Source organism: Canis lupus, chromosome 11, assembly GCF_003254725.2.
Source record: "Canis lupus dingo isolate Sandy chromosome 11, ASM325472v2, whole genome shotgun sequence".
Taxonomy (NCBI): Eukaryota; Metazoa; Chordata; class Mammalia; order Carnivora; family Canidae; genus Canis; species Canis lupus.
The window spans coordinates 42328512-42349354 of record NC_064253.1 but is presented as its reverse complement, the minus strand read 5'-3'; the positions used below and the strand labels follow the sequence as shown (position 1 = coordinate 42349354).

Here is a 20843-nt window from a genome sequence, read left to right as displayed (position 1 = left end):
ATATTTTTAAAAAGAATGAATGGGTTAAGCAGGAAATTAAAGAAGAAATTTTTAAAAATACATGGAAGCAAATGAAAATGAAAACACAACAGCCCAAAACCTTCAGCATTCACCAAATTCCCTAAAAGGGAAGTATATAGGAATATAGGTCTTCCTCAAGAAGCACAAGAAAAGTCTCAAATACATAACCCCTCCTTATACCTAAAGGAGTTAGAAAAAGAATAGCAAAAATCAGCAGAAAAAGAGAAATAATTAAGATTAAAACAGAAATAAATGATATAGAAGTTAAAAAAAAAAAAGAATGGATCAATGAAACGAGGAGCTGGTTGCTTTGAAAGAATTAACAAAATTGATAAACCCCTAACCAGACTTATCAAAAAGCCTCAAGAAAGTAGGAATAGAAGGAACATACCTCAACATCATAAAGGCCATATACAAACAAACAAACAAACCTCACATCTAATATCCTCAATGGGGAAAAACTGAGAACTTTTTCCCTAAGGTCAGGACACTATAGGGATATCCATTCATTCGACATAGTACTGGAAGTCCTAGCCTCAGCAGTCAGAACAAAAAAGAAACAAAAGACATCCAACTTGGCAAGGAAGAGGTCAAACTCTCACTCTTCACAGATAATAGGTTACTATATATTGAAAACTTGAAAGACCACCAAAAAATTGCTAGAACTAATACATGAATTCAGCAAAGTTGCAGGATATAAAATCAATATATAGAAATCTAATGCGTGTCTGTACACCAATAATGACACAGAGAAATAAAAAATAAGAAAGCAATCCCATTTTCAATTGCACCAAAAACCATAAGATATCTAGGAACAAACCTAAAATAGGTAAAAGAACTGTAACCTGAAAACTATAAAACACTGATGAAAGAAATTGAAGATGACACAAAGAAATGGAAAAATATTCCATGCTCATGGAATGGAAAAACAAATATTGTTAAAATGTTTATACTACCCAAAGCAATCTACACATTCCATACAATCCTGATCAAAATAACACCAGAATTTTTCACAGAACTAGAACAAACAGCCCTAAAATGTGTATGGAACCAGAAAAGACCCTGAATAGCCAAAGTAGTGTTGAAAAGAAAAGCAAAAAAGGAGGAAGCACAATCCCAGACTTCAAGTTGTATTACAAAGTTGTAATCATCAAGACAGTATGATACTGGCACAAAAAGAGACCTATAAATCAATGGAATAGAATAGAGAACCTGGAAATGGACCCACAAATATATGGTCAACTAATCTTTGACAAAGCAGGAAAGAATATCCAGTGGAAAAAAAGATAGGCTCTTCAACTAATTGTATTGGGAAAACTAGACAGCAACATGCAAAAGAATGAAACTGAACCACTTTTTTTTTACACCATACAAAAAATAAACTCCAAATGGATAAAAGTCCTAAGTGTAAGACAGGAAACCATCAAAATTCTAAGAGGAGGGTCACCTGGGTGGCTCAGTTGTTGAGCGTCTGCTTTTGGCTCAGGGCATGTTGCCGGGGTCCTGGAATCAAGTCAAACATCAGACTCCCCATGGGGAGCCTGCTTCTCCCTCTGCCTATGTCTCTGCCTCTCTCTGTGTGTCTCTCATGAATAAATAAATAAAAATCTTTTTTTTTTTAAATCCTAAGAGGAGAACACAGGTAGTAACCTCTTTGACCTTGGCTGTAGCAGCTTTTTACTAGACATGTCTCCAGAGGCAAGGGAAACAAAAGCAAAAATGAACTCTTGGGACTTCATCAAGTTAAAAACCTTCTGCACAGAGAAGGAAACAAGCAACAAAACTAAACAGCAACTGACAAAATGGGAGAAGACACTTGCAAATGACACATCAGATAAGGGCTAGTATCCAGAATCTATAAAGAACTCATCAAAATCAACACCCCAAAAATAAATAATCCAGTTAAGAAATGGGCAGAAGAAATGAGTAGACATTTCTCCAAAGAAGACAGACAAATGGCAAACAGACACATGAAAAAGTGCTCAACATCACTCATCATCACGGGAAATACAAATCAAAACTACAATGACATATCACCTCACATCTGTCAGAATGGCTAAAAATAACAACTCAGGAAATAACAGATATTGGCAAGGATTCAGAGCAAAGGGAATCCTTTTGCACTGTTGAGAATGCAAACTGCTACAGCCACACTGAAAACATTATGAAGGTTTCTCAAAAAGTTAAAAATAGGGGAACCTGGGTAGCTCAGTGGTTGAGCATCTGCTTTTGGCTCAGGTCATGATCCTGGGGTCCTGAGATCGAGTCTCACATCAGGCTCCTCACAGGGAGTCTGTTTCTTCCTTTGCCTATGTCTCTGTTTCTCTCTGTGTGTTTCTCATGAATAAATAAATAAAATCTTTAAAAAAAAAAAAGAAAGTTAAAAATAGAACCACCCTATGACTCAGCAATTGCCCTACTAGGTATTTATCCAAAAATACTCAAAGGGGCACAAGCACCCCTAGGTTTATAGCAGCACTATCAACAATAGCCATCAAAAATAGTTTATATATATGTTTATAGTATATATATATATATACACACACACATATGGAACTCGGCCATCAAAAAGAATGAAATCTTGCCACTTGCAACAATGTGGATGGAACTAGAGGGTATTATGCTAAGTGAAATAAGTCAATCAGAGAAAGACAAATTATGATTTCACTCATATATGGAATTTAAGAAACAAAACAGATGAACATGGGGAAGGAAGAGAAAATAAAATAAGAGACTTTTAACTATAGAGAACAGAGAGTTGCTGGAGGAGAGGTGGTGGATGGAGGGATGGACTAAATGGGTGATGGCATTAAGGAAGGCTTTATATAATGGGCACTAGTTGTTATATGCAACTGATGAATCACTAAATTCTATTCCTGAAACTAATATTACATTATATGTTAACTAACTTGAATTTAAATTTAAAAAATAAAAATAAAAACATGACCTCGGGACATAGAAACAGCACTGAATTCAATAATGCATAATAGACTTTTTTTAAGTGCCTATCAACATTTAGGAAAATTGATCAGCTGAAGTAAGTCTCAACAAATATCAAAGGTTTAAAATTATAGAGTTCACTCTCTAAACACAGTGGAAATTAAGATAGAAAAAATAATAAACAGAAAACACAAAAGTCCCCAAATGTTGAAAATAAAGCAATTACACTTCTAAATTACCTATTATTTAGGTTTAAAAAAAATCACAATATAAATTTAAATATTTTAATTTAATGATAATTAAAATTTGATATATCAAATCGTACAAGATGTGGTTAAAGCCATGATTACAGGGACAATTAATTATAGTCTTGAATCTATAAATTAGAAAAGATGAAAGTTTGAAAATTCATGATTAAAGCATCTGTCTCAAGAAGTAAGAAAAGCAATAACAATTTTAACCTTAAAAAACAAGAAGAAAAATGATAAATATAAGTACAGAAATAGAAATAGAAATTAGCAAAAAGGAAAATATTAATAACATGAATAAAATACTGACAAGATTTATTTTTTAAATGGAGGAAAAGAACAACAACAAATATATATATATATATATATATATATATATATATATATCAGGGGAGAGTACTATATATCCCATAAATATTAAAAATAAATTAATATATAAATCCAAGTTGAGTTTATTTCAGAAATTAAATATTCATTAACATTTAAAAATTAATCAGTGAAATTTGCCATAGTGACAGAACAAATAAAAATTATTTTATGTTATTTTTATTGGTACAAAAAAATTTGAAGCTCAATGTCCAGTTTTTATAAAAACTATGAACAAATTATGAATAGACACATATGTTCTTAGTCTTATCAAGGGTAGCTAAATGGTGATTATCAAAAGATGTATGCCTGTGATTGGAAAGATGCCCACTATCACCACTTCTATCCAAAGTTGGACTAAAGGTTGTAGATAAAGAAAAAATTTCTATATTAGCATAGAATATAGAAACTTGTACATAGAAACTCAAAAGACTCTATAAGCAAATTATTAGAATTAATAAGTGAATTTAACTTGGATTCAGAATAATCTATATAGAGTATTGAACTGTATTTATATATACCAGCAATGCCCAATCAGATTATAACTTTCAAAATATACTTTACCAGAAAAAATTCAAATAGCAACAAATAAATTTAATAAAAATTAAACAAGACATCTGCACCATAACAGTTATATAGTGGAGGAAAGAGGATGCTGGTGCATTGTTGATTGAGAATATAAATTGGCTCAGCCAGATTGTTAATATTAAAAAGACTGACAATACCAATTGTTTACAAGGAGGTTGTCTTAGGCTACAGAGACTACTATAACAAATTAACACAGACTGGGTAGCTTATAAATTACAAACATTTATTTCTCACAATTCTGGAGACTGGAAATTCTAAGATCAAGGAGGTAGCATGGTCATATTTTGGTGAGCCCTCTTCCTGGTTCATAGCCAGCACCTTCTCACTGGGTCTTCAAATGGTAGAGAGGTAGAGGGAGCTCCGTGGAGACTCATAAGACTCATGAATTAATCCCATTCATGAAGGCTCCACCCTCATGACCTAATCACTTCCCCAAAGCCCCACCTTCTAATACCACCACATTGGACCTTAAGATTTCAATACAGGAGTGGAGGGGGTGAGGGGCGGGCATAGACATAGAGCACAGTACATATAGAGCATCTAAAATTCTCAATCACTGCTGGAGGACATGTAAATTGGTTAACCACTTTGGGAAACACAGTATCTACTCAAGTTGAAAAAATGCAACCCAGAAACATACTAACAGAAGGTATATACATAGTTATACTTACCAACAGATATATAGAAAAACATTCATGTCAGCATTATTTATAATAATCCCAAACTAGAAGAAAGCCCATGTTTATCAATAAACTGTAATAGGTTTATACAATGGAATAATATGTACAGCAATGAAAATTAGTAAACTTTGGTTACATATAAGAACAGAGAAGACTCCCACAAACACAATATTGAGTAAAAGAAACCAGGTACAAAGGAATGCGTACATTTATTTTCAAAGTTCAAAAGCAAGCAAAACTCGTCTATATAAGTCAGAAGAAGTACATTTAGGGATAGAAGATTGAAAAGACTGACTGACAAAGAGGGGTCACAACCAACATTCTCATTCTGGACCTGAATATGTTCACTTGTGATAATTCAAAATTTATTATTTTTACACATCTCTACATATATGTTGCACTTCAATTTAAAAATGTATATTACAATCCCTAGTTTAAAATCTACTAAACTTTTCTAGTAAGTTTAATTTTTTAAATAAGGTATATTTGGCATGATTTGCTAAAGTGGACTTATGCTGGTAAACAAAAATGATCAACCTATTCTTTCTCAAATGCATATAAAGTGTCTGTTTAATAATCAGTTTCTTTGGTAAAAATAAGTTTCTCCTTTAATACTCAGCTCCTTCATGCTCTCCATCATAATGGCAAAGAGTGATCAACATTAAGTTTATCAATAATTTCTATGGTCCACTTTCTTGCCTGTATGTAATTATTTGCAATTTTTCTGATGCCTCTTTCAGTATATTTTTTTTAATCAAAGACTAGTGGCAATTCAAAGAACAGATCTAATGTACAGATTTTGAAAATATATACAAGTGAAAACTAAAATGAGGTAAAAGCAGTAACTAAAAATATAATTGGATAAAACTTAATCAATTTTAAAAATAAATGGAAATCAAGGTCCTTGGATTGATCACTGCTGGGTCACCATATTCTAGGGGGAAAATTTTTTGAGAGAAAAATTCAAGCATCTACTGACATTTTTCTCCCCCCACCCCACCTTTTTTTAAGATTTTAGTTATTTATTCATGAGAGACAGAGAGAGAGGCAGAGACACAGGCAGAGAAAAAAGCAGGCTCCATGCAGGGAGCCTGATGGGACTCAATCCCAGGACTCTAGAATCACACCCTAAGAGGAAGGCAGGTGCTAAACTGCTGAGCCACCCAGGCATCCCTGACATTTTTTCTTTTAACTTAAAGGATACAGCGAGAGAATTTTCTGTAAATATCCAGGAATATTAGAAAGAAAACTAAAAGATTATCTATAAGGGATAAAAATCAGGTTGGCCTCAGACTTCAAGATAACACTAAAAGCTAGAAGACAATGAGATAATTATTATAAATTTAGAAGGGAGTAGAAGAAAGATTATTTCCCAAGGTATCTTCCCATTAGGTTGTATTTGCTTGGGAAGACAACAGAAAGATATCAAATACACAAAAGTTCAAAACATATTGTCCAAATACCCATATTGAAATATTTACTTAGGACATACTCCATCTGACTGAGAATCAAAAGAAAGTGTTCAGGGATCCCTGGGTGGCGCAGCGGTTTGGCGCCTGCCTTTGGCCCAGGGCGCGATCCTGGAGACCCGGGATCGAATCCCACATCGGGCTTCCGGTGCATGGAGCCTGCTTCTCCCTCTGCCTGTGTCTCTGCCTTTCTCTCTCTCACTGTGTGCCTATCATAAATAAATTAAAAAAAAAAAAAAAGTGTTCAATAATGAAGAATCTGGAGGTAAAAGACTCTACAGTGAGCAGTGCTGTATATAGACTGGTGATGTTTTCAAAACAGTTATTGAAATTATAGTAAATCAAGTGAAAATTTCAGAAGTAATTCTTAAAAGATAAATAATGTAAAAATAACTCAAGCAAAACAAAACTTTTAAAAGTTTAGTAGCAGTTGTTGTTAGATCATGTACCTAATTTTATGTGTCATGAATAAGAACATGAGCTTGGAGCCAAACAAATCTGGATTCTACATCCGCACTATATTAACTGAGATAAATTATTGATCTATTTGAGCCTCTGCCTTCCCATCTATTAAATACCCACCTTATGTGTATTGCTCTAAGGATTAAATGAAAGCACAGACTAAAGCCCTCAAACATTGTAGAGACTGTAAATAGGAGTCCAACTCCCCTCTCCCCAACTGCATTTACTTTCCCCAAAAAAGTCATTTTTTTTAGTCAACTGACTAGAAATCATCTTCATGTTCTTTTTTTACCTTCATCCATGGTTAATCACCACTTAGCCATGGCACTATTCTTCCAAGTTCATTCTCAGTTATCTGTTCTGCCTTCCATCACATCCTTCAAAAATATGAGCTGTCTCAGAGGCATCCTATGCAGATACATTGCTGTATTAAATTGCCTCACTCTTTTCTTCCCTTATTGGTAGCAGCTAGAACCTTCAACACTGATACAGTAGCATCAAGATTACAACAAAGCGTTTTGCCATGGAATGTATATAATCAGCTAAAGTAGTAGTTACTTTCCATGTCACAGATTTTTACTCTTAAAACTCCACTTTCTGTCTCCTAAATTAAGATAAATTTATTCTAACTTAAATTTATAGTTATGGAAATTCCTCAGAGTGTATATGCTTCAAGTTTATTTTAAATTACAACTCAGATTATCTACATATTTCATTCAAAATTTAAAAACCCAGATTATTTCCATGCTTGCAGTAAAAGGATTTCATCAACTATAATAATCCAAAATTGTATCAGATTTTCACCTCTTTAGAGAGATCTAAAGAATCTGATCCTCATAGCCCCCCATGCTAAATAAGAAACATAAAATTAGGGGCAGCCTGGGTGGCTCAGCGGTTTAGCGCCGCCTTCAGCCCAGGGCCTGATCCTGGAGACCCGGGATTGAGTCCCATGTCGGGCTCCCTGCATGGAGCCTGCTTCTCCTTCTGCCTGTGTCTCTGCCTCTCTCTCCCTCTGTGTGTCTCATGAATAAATAAATAAATAAAATCTTTAAAAAAAAAGAATTGAAAGAAACTTATAAAATTAGACATTATAGTCATGCACCAATGTCTGTCAACAAAATAAATATTTCCATATACCTGAAATTATCTTAATTTGGTGTATATATTTGATCAAATTAATTGGAGAAATTATATCAGTATCATAATCTAGGAGTTCATTTCTAACAATTAGAGAGTACTCTTCTTATACTTAATAAGCCAAGAAAATAAAAAGAAACATGCATTTGATAACATATGGAATTCATCCATGGATTCAAATTATACTGATATTTTTATAATTTTCAAATTATAACTTGGCAATTTTTTAACTACACAAAAGTGATTTTTCATTTATGGAATCTACCCCAACCTCTACTATCATGAACTTTTAAGAAGGATTAGTCTTAAACTAATCTTTCAAAGTACTACTCATACTAGAATAAAGAAACAGCCAGCATTCATATTTCCCAAAAACTCACATAATGATTCACACCTCTTCTTTCTGAGTCCTTTCTTTTTGTCCCCGTGATACATAGTAAAGGATAATTCCACCAGACTTAAATATCTGCTGGAAGTAGCTTATTCAGTCAATTTGAGCAGAAAAGTGAGCCTTCTCATTTGTTATAGAAAATACACTCCATGATTTCACACCTTGGCACTAAATAACCTAATATAGTCTATTGAAAAGCAATACAACTGAACAAATGATCCACAAGGCATTGGACATAAAATAGATGCTCAAATATTTACTGATTCTATATCTCTGTTATTAGTGTCTATTATTTTTAGTAGTGAAATTTCAGAAGTATCTTTCTCAGACAGTGCTAAGATCATTATATCTTCCATATGAGCTACTTGGATCCAAAGATGACAGTCATAGTAAACTGTCATGTAATTTTTTCTGCTAAGTTAATTTATAGAAAAAGACAACCCATTCTTCATAGGCCCTCTTTACTGGCAAATGCCTGGACAATGTTCACTGTAATCAGAACTATTCCATCAATATTAAGCAAAAGAAGAAGCAAAACCCTACCAGCTCATCTTATTAGCCATAAGAGCTGATCATAACTATAAATCTTGAATTCAGTAATAAAACCATCACAGAGAAATTCCCAGGTGCCAAAAATTTGAGGATGTAGTATTGAAAAAAAAGAGAACATATAAAATAAGTTCAGTAGTTGAGAGTAACTGGTAGAGTGACCTCAGCAAGATAGAAATGAGCTGAGTCAATTTTAGATGTGTGTTTATACCCAAGAGGCAGAATTTTAAGTAAGCCAAAGTCAATATAGGATATTGTCAGCTGAGGTTAATATAATACAATCATAACTCAGGGCAAATGCATGGGTTCGCATAATTTTTTTCATCACTTGTTGGATAAAAAAATGAAATAGTGCTTTGGATGGAAACTCATATTTCTCCTTTTTATTATTTTTAATCACAGTCTCTTCTGAGACCTTACATATGATAACAGAATTTTCTAAAATTTTTTCACACATTTCCATGGAAAAAGGTAAACATTGTTTCCTTCTAAATGGAATCTAATTTTCATCTCTACTTTGGTAATTTAATAACTAGCCACAAGCAACTGATTGAACTATTTCTATGAGAATAAATGGTTGTTAACACCTGTTACAGAGAGAAAAAAAAAATGTGAGAGTAAGCTGTCCTGCTTTTGACATCTTGGTAGCTCCGGGGAGTAGGAGCATTAATGAAGCATCCCGCCCCTGGTCACTAATTTGCATCACTTGCAAGTTAGTTCATAACTTTAGAAGTTCTTTGCCATCTGGAGACAGTATGATAACTTGGGTGAGGTGAGCTGCTCTGTCCTGTTCCCCAGGCATTGGTGTCCAATGAGCCTGACTGGCACTTGGCAGGCTCTTAGGGCGGTCAAAGGTTAAATGGACACAGCGAGCAAAGTAGCCTTTGCTCTCCAGGCACTGACTTTTTCCAGGACAGGTCAGAATTCTCTAATCTCTGAAGAGTTGAATGAATGAGAAGAATGACTGCGAATTCAACACAGAAGAGTTCATGTTAAATGAGCCTTCAGGCCTCATTACTTTCAATACTTTTAAAGTAATTTCTTTTAATTAGTCAGTATGGATCTTCTTGTGAAATTGTATAATGCTTATCTGCTATAATTATGAGCTAAGAGGAATTCCTCAAACAGTGCAATTTTCCCTAGAGAAAGTAGAGTGATAGGCTATGGTCAAATGCCTCAACTCCTCTAGTCCTTGTATTTAGACAAAGGTATTTATAAACACATATTCCAATTCCTATTCCTATTCATATAAACCCATTTCTATTCCAGACAATGCTTAATACACAGCAATCTTTATTTCATAAGTAAAACCATAAAGGAAACAAACATATTAGAGTTGAGGTGAAAAGAGTCCAGGATAAACATAAATATATATATATATGTATGTATATATACAATATAATAAATTATAATATAATTTATATATATATAGTGAGTATCCATCCTGGGATGCTGGGAAATGGAAAGATGTGATTGGCTTAATGTCAAGTCTAGTCAATGCTTATAATTTCTGTTTGCAAGGTTAATGACATAGCACCTTCTAATTTAGCAGCACTGGAACTTGTTATAAGTGTTAGTTCAGTTGCACCTAGTTCACATCAGCCTTCAAATCACAGACTACCCACACTCCATCCCCAAGCTTCCTCCCTTTTGGATTTCTACCATCATGCTCATCTACATGAACACCAAGTGGAGCCTCCATTAGTTCTGGCTTCTAGTCCCAGTTCTGCTATTCACGGACTGCACTGCTTTGGGAGAGCTCTTCTACCTCTCCAGGGCTTGTCTCTAAAATGAAGGAGCTGGCTGGCCAAATTCCTCCCAGCTACAACTGTTTCTGGTTCTAAGTCAGTGGTGCAGCCAGAGAGAGAGCCTCTGTATGTTTCCTCCTTTCCTCGAGTTGATCAGCAACCAGAGGACCTCTCTCAGTAAACGCAGGGCCTCCTAACATACATCAAAATGCCTTTGAAGATGACTCATGTTTCAGCACCTCTCAATCTATTATTTCCTGGGCTCCCTCCTTGTCAGCTTTGTGGTCCAGAACCACAAAGTATATATATACTATATATGTATATATATATATATACATATATAGTATATTTCCTATAAAGTTCCAATGTTACTTCATAAACAAATAATGAGAAGTTAGTAGAGTGTGTGACTCTTGTATAAATTGAGGGAAAATATATTGTATAGTTTTAAGAATATATTTTTTTAAAATTTTGTTTAAAAATAATTAGTATAATTTTTAATAGCTTTCACCAAGTAAACAGAAAGATCCAAATCAATACAATTAATATTTTTCACTGTCCAAAAAGAATGTCTTTCACTGATTTTTCTTAATCTTTTAACAATAAATCTTTTAACAATAAATAGTTGTAGTCTATAGTATTCTCCTGAATTTTGTATGTATATATTTTTTAAAGACTTTATTTATATATTTGACAAAGAGAGAGACTGTGTGCATGCACAAGCAGGGAGAATGGCAGTCAGAAAGAAAAGCAGCATAATACCCTCCAGTTCCATCCACGTTGAAGCAAATGGTGGGTATTTGTCATTTCTAATGGCTGAGTAATATTCCATTGTATATATAAACCACATCTTCTTTATCCATTCATCTAAAAAAAATAAGAAACAAATGAACAAAGAAAAAAAGAGACAAATAAAAAAAGACTCTTAACTATAGAGAACTAACAGATGGTAACCAGAGGAGAAGTGGGTGGGAGAATGGATGAATCAGGTCAAGAGAATGAAGAATGCGCTTACCATGACAAACACGGAGTAATGTTCAGAATTGGTGAATTACTATATTGTACACCTGAAACTGATATAACACTGCACATTAATTATACCGGAATTTTAAAAATAAAAATAAATAAATAAAATGTATCATAGCCTTTGCCCATCTAGAAAGAAAGAAAGAAAGAAAGAAAGAAAGAAAGAAAGAAAGAAAGAAAAGCAAGCTCCTCACTGAGCAGGGATCCCAATGTGGGGCTTGATCCCAGGACCCTGGAATCATGACCTGAGCTGAAGGCAGATGTTTAACTGACTGAGCCACCCAGGCATCCCTCTTCTGAATTTTAGAAAAGCAGCAAAAATGCAATGTCTTACTTAACACATGCAGACTAGGGCCTTTTTCCCAATATTGATGTTATGAGATGAGATAATAACTGTAATACAAAGTTTCCAGGTTGGGAAGATGTATTAGAAATCACAGGGCAGGGATGCCTGGGTGGCTCAGCAGTTGAGCATCTGCCTTTGGCTCAGGGCATGATCCTGGGGTTCTGGGACTGAGTCCCGCATCGGGCTCCCTACATAGAGCCTGCTTCTCCCTCTGCCTGTGTCTCTGCCTCTCTCTCTCTCTCTCTCTCTCTCTCTCTCTGTCTCTGATAAATAAATAAATAAAATCTTAAAAAAAAGAAAAAGAAAAAGAAAGAAATCACAGGGTGTAGGGGCACCGGCTGGCTCAGTTGGTAGAGCATGCAACACTTAATCCCAGGGTTATGAGCTTAAGTTCCACACTGGGCAGGTAGCCTACTTAAGGAGAAGGAAAGAAAGAAAAGAAAAGAAAAAAGAAAGAAAAAAGAAAAGAAAAAAGAAAAGAAAAGAAAAGAAAGAAAAGAAAAGAAAAGAAAAGAAAAGAAAAGAAAAGAAAGAAGAGAAGAGAAGAGAAAAAGAAAGGAAGAAAGAAAGAAGAAAGAAAGAAGAAAGAAAGAAAGAAAGAAAGAAAGAAAGAAAGAAAGAAAGAAAGAAAGAGAAAGAAAGAAAGAAAGAAAGAAAGAGAAGAAGGAAGGAAGGAAGGAAGGAAGGAAGGAAGGAAGGAAGGAAGGAAGGAAGGAAGGAGAAAGGAAGGAAGGAAGAGATCACAGAGAGTAAGGTGAATATAATTTGATCCAGAAAACAGCCAATTCACTCATACATTAAGGTATAACACAGGAAGGTTTTATTTTATATATCTCTATGCAATAGGAATCCATAACCACTGATTTTTTATGTTCTAACAAAATTTCCACTGTCTCATCAAAAGTTGATTTTATAAAATGCTCACAACACTACCCTTGGACAATGTGGATTCAAATGGATTGAATCCCGTATTGTTTTACGTTTTTCTTCCTAAAATTTATGGACCCGATTACACATCACTGCTGAGTGACATTCAGAAGATATTGCAAGGGCGTCTGCTCTACCTCTCTTGTCAAGTGTGTTTGAGCAGAAGGATTATTGATGGAAGCCTGAGACACAGATGAAGAGGAATTAGAGCTGTGAGGTATAGAATTGCAGAAATTGCATCTATACAAACAGCTGAAAGCAAGATGATATTCTGTTCAAATGTTTCCTATTTCAAAGAACTCTCTAGAGTCCCATTTACTCCTGACAAGTACTAACAGTGCTTACAAGTTTTCTTCAAACTGGCGAATTGCTCAAATTAAGAAAATAGTTTTAGTTAAAAAGAAAGCTATATCAGGACTTGAAAGCTGTTGAACGAAACCTGAAAAGGATTTCATCAGACAATAAGATCTAGCTCTGGTGCCCTAATCTGCACAATAAAACTATGAAATAACTAATTCTTGCTCCATGCTACTGTACAAAAAAATTATTTCAGTTAGTCATAAGCCAGAACCAAAAGATTCCACTACATCTTTCACAAATGACTAAAATATCAGTACTGAGAAAGCATAAGGAATACATTTCAGGAGATGTAAAATTGCAGATGTCTGCCTCCCTGAAACAACTGACTTCTTACTACCATATATGTAATTCTTTTTTTTTTTTCCTGAGTGCCAATTACACTTTCCCCAAATATGTTTTCCAGATCCCTAATGCAACAGGATGTTTATAAAAACTATCTTGATAAACAATGCCAGTGTTAAAATTAGGGAAGCACTGAACTATTCCTTAACTAAGTAGCTTTTTTATACTGCAGGACTTCTCAGAGCTTTCCATATGCTAATGTGTATAGTGATGATCCATGGTGAGGACATAATATTCAATGTTTCCAAACTTATTTAACAAAGAAAGCTTGTCCCCCCTCCTTTTTTCATGGAACGCCTTTGACTACTTTTCTAAGGAGTGTATACAACAATTTTGTAGGCTTGGATTTGGCGTTGTTAGCATAGTTAGTCACTGGCTGTTTTTTCAAAGACGAATCTCACCAGTTATCTGGCTTTGTGGGAAACGTACAGCAAAATAAAAACACATTGTCTCGGTGACTGCAGTTTTATCCCTACCTTTCCACACGGGCACTCTCCACCCCAGCCAGTCACATTAGCTGGCTCACTATCAGTCAGGTAATCACAGCATATTCATATAATCACAGATATTCATGCTGGCCACTCACACCAACATGGTCTTCTGAAAACATATCTTAGACCTGAAAAGTAACAACTTTTCAACATTTTATACTGGCTTTTCTTCTTTTTGTTTGCAACATACTATTACTGTGCTGGAAGATTGTTACTTATGTCCCATAAATCTTCCTGCCTTCTCTCAGTAGTTACCTTTCATATAATGACCATAAAACTTTTGCCAAATTCTTTTACAGGGGGGAAGAAGGGGGAATTATCTTACAGATTCTCTTTTTAAGAAGGCAGTAACTTTGATTGATTGATTGATTGATTGATTTTGGCGTGTGTGTGTATTCAACAAACAAGATTGAGAGTTGATATACCAGCCACTTGGAAATAAGAATTTAAGAATTTGTTTCTACAGGATGTATGTGACATTCATTTATTGGGAAATGAAAACACCACTAAAATGACCGACACTTTGTTAGTTTGTGCTTATTTTTTTATTTTCATGATGGCTTCCACTTAATAAACCCTACACTATGCAAGAGATATTGCTCAGCAGTTTACATGTCATCTCAATTATCTCCAGAACATCCTATACAGAAGTTATTATTAGCTTCATCTTATAGGTGGGGAAGCCAAGTCTCAGAGGACTTAAACTTATAATGGAAAGTCCCAGTTATAGTGAAAAGTGAAGCTTTGAACTTATATCTGTCTGATTTTTAAGTCCCTGATCTTCCCAGGATACCAAGCAGACATCTATGTCATCATTTATAACAACCCTTAGCAAAGTAATGATCACGTATTATCATACTTTTTAATAAGAAATGGAAGACTCTCTCATTACATGAGGGGGTGCCCTTACTCAGATCTTCTCAAAAAGCACATCACAAAAAGCAAAAGATTTAAGCGTCTGTGAAACTAGGCCTGAACTGCTTGATAAAAAAAGAATGGAATAAAAACAGAAAGTCCCCAGGATGAACTGAGGCGGAGGGGCATACACATTAGATCTTAGAAACTCTACACTCAGCTTATTTTAGCATCAACAGAGCTACCTTGCCTCTTATAATATTATTTATGGTACTATCTTTCCTCAAATGTAGTACAGTATGTCCTTATAAAAGTATAGAAGCCTTCACATGAAGACACCCCCCCCCCCCACAAATCCCGGTTAATAAATTGTGGCTGTGAAGTGAAATGCAAGAGAATTATTGTGTAAGAAATGCCCCCTTTATCAGCAAATGTGCTGACTAGTCAGGTTGCATGGTATCAGTGCTAATAATTAGGCAGAACTGAAAGGTCAAGAGAGACAGAAAAGCAGCTGAGGCCACTAAGGCACAAGTTTGTGAAATGACTTTCTCTTTGGAGGAAAAAGAAAAAAAAAAAAAAAACACAGTCATCAAATAGTTATATGACACCTTAATCCATCTCTACTTTGCTCTAGCATATTTTAGCCATGGCATGGACAAGACAATCTAAGAGTCTGAGAATAATTAGGCTTTAACACCTAAATTTTGAAGGTCCTTTAAAAGAGACTGACTAGCTTCTGCTAATCAGAATAAAAGAAGATGGAAACAGAAATTGACATTTAATAAGTACCTACTATGTGCCAGGAACTCTGCAGGTATTTTGCTCATGTTCTTACATTAATTTGCACAATGCTGTAAAACAGGTGTTCTGCAAATAAGAAGTACTAATGAAATATTATGCCTTTGCTCTATAGGTCTCTCAACTTGTACGATATTCAGCAAGGGTTCAATCTGAGGTTTGCTGGCTCCGAAGACTGTACTCATACTACTATTCATTCTGCCTGCCTCGGGTTACTTTCACGCTGTCCTGGCCATTCTATAAAATCAGAGAATGCTGTAAAAGGTACAGGAGACCACAGAGTTTCCTAGTTAACACCTCAGTTACAAATGAGAAAATTTAGCCCCTGAGAGGATTTATAACTTAACCCAAGTCAAAAGCTTCTTGGTGTCAGAATGAGGAATTAAACTCAAGTATCTTGATTCATACTTATTTTGCATTTTTACTATTTCCCACTGGTTTCATTGCTCTCATTTTGAATGATGCTAAAACTAAGTTTACCACATTTCACAAATCCAGAAGATGCTATTCGTGCTGCAGCACAGCAGCCCAGGTCAAAGCCATTTATCTCTTGGTTTATGCATTTGTTTTTAATATAACTGCAGCAAAACATTCATCTTATAAGAAAGAGTTGATGTGAAAAAGTATGTGAAAACAGCCAAGATCAGTTTTGTAGGCATAAGATCCTATCCAAAGTCATAGTGGTTAGAGTATCCAACAGTCTTCACTCTGTCTAAATTTGACCCACTCTGACACTTACCATAGTCTTGGTCATCCTGCAAAATCCTGCTTATGCATCATTCCTTTCTAGAAGCATTGTTGAGAATCCCTTCACTATAGCTCCCTTCTCAAAAGTAATTACCTCCACACTCTAGTTATTTCAGCATTGTGTATATGATCCCATTATTCTAGTTATTTTTTTTTTTTTTTTTTTTTTTCAGATCTGTAAGTTTATTTGCTCAATGTACGACAGCTACATAATGACTCACATTCATGATATTCCATCACTGAGGAAAACTGCTAAGAATGGTCCGTGTGTGAAATAATTCCTTAGAGAAACACGGAGTTGGAAAAATAATCACTGATTAGACCTTAAAAATAGTTCACTGCATAACATGACAAAAAAGCACAAAGGCTCATTCAGAGAACATAGTCGTTGTTCTCCTACACTGTAATAGTTATAATTTCACCATGACAAACACCAGACATTAAGATTAAGCTAACACTGGTGTTTCTTTTGCTTCCCCCCCCCCCTTAAAAACAAAATATATAACTGCATGTCACTATAGCAACATCCAAAACAGATCAATTTGTTACGATCACTATTTGGTAGAGCAAACTGTACCCCCAAAAGGAAAAATTAAATTAAAAAAACTTTAAAAAATTTGAAGACTTAATTTTTTGTCATAGGAATACATAACACCTACAGTATAAGTTAATAAATTTCAAGCTACTGTATAGAAATACAACACTAGCATGCACAATATTGTATCAATAGAATAATGGAGGAGTAATCATTTCACTGGAGAGACAGTATCAGAGGCAAGTGCATTTCTTTAAAAATAAAGAAAAGAAAAGAAACCATTCAAGCTGCTTAAATATCAAGTTTCCCATTCCCTCATTTTTAGCCCTCAGGTATAATTTTATCTTGCATTATTCTAAAAAGCAGCCAGAGCCAAAGCTGAAATTTAAAAGAAAATATAGGTTTTGTAATTCCAGTAAATCATTTCCAAAGGCTACAAGAAAGGACACAACACTGCTCACTGGACATGAAGATAAGTTAAGGAAAGCCCCACCTAACCCCCCCCACCCCCACCCAAATCATTTCCCATCCATGGCATTTACTTTAGGCCCCGGTGATGGCACAAAAGCTGTACAGCTCTCTTCTAGTTCTGCTAGGGTTCAGTTAATTGGGACTTTTGCTCTAGCGTATGGAGGGAACCTTCTAAGGAAAGTCACGCTGGGTAAACTGTGCCATGCTACAGGGCATCATCGTTCTATTCTTCACTGTCACCTGGATCCTGTCAAACGTATTCATTTCCCAACTGTAAGTTCAATTTTGGTAAACAGCAAAAGCAACTGTCAGTGTTTCCTCAATTATTACTCATACCTCCTTGACTAAATAACCCAAAGGAACAGACAAAACAAATCTGGCGTCTTAACCCAGATCTCGGGAGTTTACACTGTTTCTGATCTTGTAAAAAAGGCTGAACACACACTCAACAGGTCATGTTTTCAGACAGATTTTTTCCGAAACAAGAATGAAGGACCTAAGGCTAACTGAGAACAAATTTGTGGAAACAACAATGTAGTTTCCTTGGATTCCAGAGCATGCGTCAACTGCACTAGAGAGAAAGGATTCTCCCGTTTCAATGCTTTCATTAAAAGAAGAAAAAAAATGTGTAGAAAAACTCTTGGTCAAATAGGAGTGATTTATTATCTGATAATGATTTTAGTTCATCTTCCTACAACAACTGCCTGGGGAAGGAGTGTTTTCAGGGAGGAAAAACAGACATGCTTATGAGGCTCCCGAAACTGGACAGAATGCTTATGAATAGAAGAGCTCTTCCTTTTGGATTTGTCTACCAGTAAGCTTCTAGCACCTGAATTTCCACACACTGCACAAACTTCCTCAAGATGACTGCCCAGCTTCTATAGCTCAATGGCATCTCCACCCTATAAAGAGCCACCAGCAGAAGGTCCAGTGGGGAACACTCAAGTCAAGAGTGATGGCAGCGTGATCCCTGAGGAAGGAGCTGTGGCAGCTTAAAAACCAGGAGTTCTCTGAAAATATCAACACAATAAATGACATACAGACCTGAATTTTCTCTATTTTTGTGGTGTTTAACGTTTCTATTAAAGTGATTAATCATTTTTGTGGTGGATTTGAGAGTTAAGAGGAAAGAAGGACAAAAATCCCACAGCCACCTGCCAAGCACCTATTAACCAAAACCTAGGGTAGCTTTGATTCTCCTCAGGCAAGCCTTTTGGCCCAGGAGATAGCGAACAGCAAAACCAACCTGGATAAGGCTGACTAAGGATGTAAAACCAAAATAACTAGCAAAGAAAAAGACACAATCAATGGCTTGATGTTACGTATGGCTGTAATGGAGAATACTGTAAACTGCAATTTAGTGTTAATACTGTCAGCTAATCCAAGACTTCAGGAAACTGGCAAGGCCTAAACCATAAGGATAAACACACCTTATGTTCCAAGTCTGTCAGTTTGGGATTTCAATTAGTCCATGGCTGGTCGAGTACACCCTGAAAAAAAAATGCACAGCTAAAATAGATGAGATAGAAAGTACCCAAAACATAAGACAAGAGCGTCTGTACACACAAATCCTTACTGGAACCACAGAACTTACTGAATGAGGGCCATCTCGTTTCAGTTTTCTTTTCGTCTTAAAACCCTATTCTCTAGCAATAAGTTAAAGACAGACCGCTCCACCTGCATTCATCTACAGAACAGTCCATACGCCAGTGTGAGGCTGCTATTTCAATACCAGCACAGCTAGCCTGACTTTCCACTAGTGGTATTTTGGCAAAAATGTCAAAAGAGGCGATCAAAGACAGGACAGGTCGTGGGCTTCTCCCTAGGAAGGTCGTCCCTCCCTTTCCCTCCCCCACCCGACCCCCAGCTCATGGGAAAAAATAAAGACTGCAGTAGTAGCATCAGCGGGCGCTGCCAGTCCACCTGGGGGCCTTAATTGTTGCCTTCGCCACCGTCGTCATCTTGCTGATCGCTTGTCCAGAGCGTTAGGTTGTCACGGAGGAGCTGCATGATGAGAGTGGAGTCCTTGTAGGAGTCCTCGTTCAGAGTGTCGAGCTCAGCGATGGCGTCATCGAAGGCGGTCTTGGCCAAGTGGCAGGCTTGCTCCGGGGCATTCTGGATCTCGTAGTAGAAAACGGAGTAGTTAAGAGCCAGGCCTAATCTAATGGGGTGAGTAGGCTGCATGTGCTCCTTGCTAATCTCATGAGCTTCACTATAGGCCTTCTCAGAGGACTCCACGACGGTTGCCCGCTTCTCTCCAGTGGCAACTTCAGCCAGGTAGCGGTAATAGTCCCCTTTCATCTTCAGATAAAACACTTTACTCTCGTACTGGGTCTCACTGCAATTCTTGATCAGGTAGTTATCCAGCAGGCTCAGCACATCCTGACATACGGCTTCCAGCTCCTTCTCGATTTTTTCACGGTAAGCACGGACCATCTCAATCTTCTTCTCATTGCCATCTGCAGATGTCTTCTGCTCAATGCTACTAATGACCCTCCAGGAAGAACGACGTGCCCCAACGACATTCTTGTAGGCCACAGACAGGAGGTTTCTCTCTTCATTGGACAGTGGCTCATTTAGCTCTGTCACCTTGGACAAATGCCATTTGCATACTCCCTACCAGCCCTTAGGTGCATTGCAGCCTCTGTGTCATTGTGTGTGACATCACTGGGTTGCTATGGATATAGGTGCGAGGTCACTCACTTTCCTGTGAAAGTTCTTCATGGCCGCGGCCATGTCGTCGTAGCGCTCCGCCTGCTCGGCCAGCCGGGCTTTCTGCACCAGTTGCTCGCGGTCCACCATCTTCGCGGGCTGTAGGTCGGGCCGGGTGAGGAGACCGGGGCGGCCTGAAGGGCTCGGAGGGCGGCTGCGGCGCGGCTGGAGCCCGTGTGCCGGAGGGACCGACCCACGAAGCGAGCAGCTGAGGTGGCGGCGGCGGCGGCGGCGGCGCGGAGGATGCGGACAGAGCTGCGACCGCGGGACCGGGCGCGAGGCGGCTCCCATTATTCTAGTTATTGAACAACATTGCAATTTATTTTGTTTATATGCTTGCTCTCATTGTTACATTGTATATAGTGAATGTATTTTATTCATCTCTGTACACTCAGAACCTGATGCTGTATGTGGCTGTATAGGTGCTCAGTAGATGTGTGTTGAAACGAGTCTAATTGAATTGAATTGGCTTGACTTGAGGAATTGAACTAAATTTATTTAAATTTAATTGGTAGCTGTTACCATCTGATCAATGTGGTTACATCACCAACATCCCAGCCATTTCAAGTCTTGCTGAATTAATGAAACACTTTAAGTTAACTTTTTAGAACACTTTACTGAGAAAAAAATTTTA

General features: G+C 36.6%; 1 protein-coding gene across 1 annotated transcript; it reads right to left on the bottom strand.

Annotated features, from left to right (window-relative positions):
- Positions 1–18135: 18135 nt before the first annotated feature.
- Positions 18136–20495, bottom strand: LOC112649868 (14-3-3 protein gamma). The gene is made up of 2 exons (XM_049116196.1): positions 20201–20495; positions 18136–20086 (listed from the first exon to the last, which is right to left on the bottom strand). Exons 1-2 carry the CDS (start codon positions 20297–20299, stop codon positions 19430–19432), a joined length of 756 nt encoding a protein of 251 aa, XP_048972153.1. The 5' UTR covers positions 20300–20495; the 3' UTR covers positions 18136–19429.
- Positions 20496–20843: the final 348 nt, after the last annotated feature.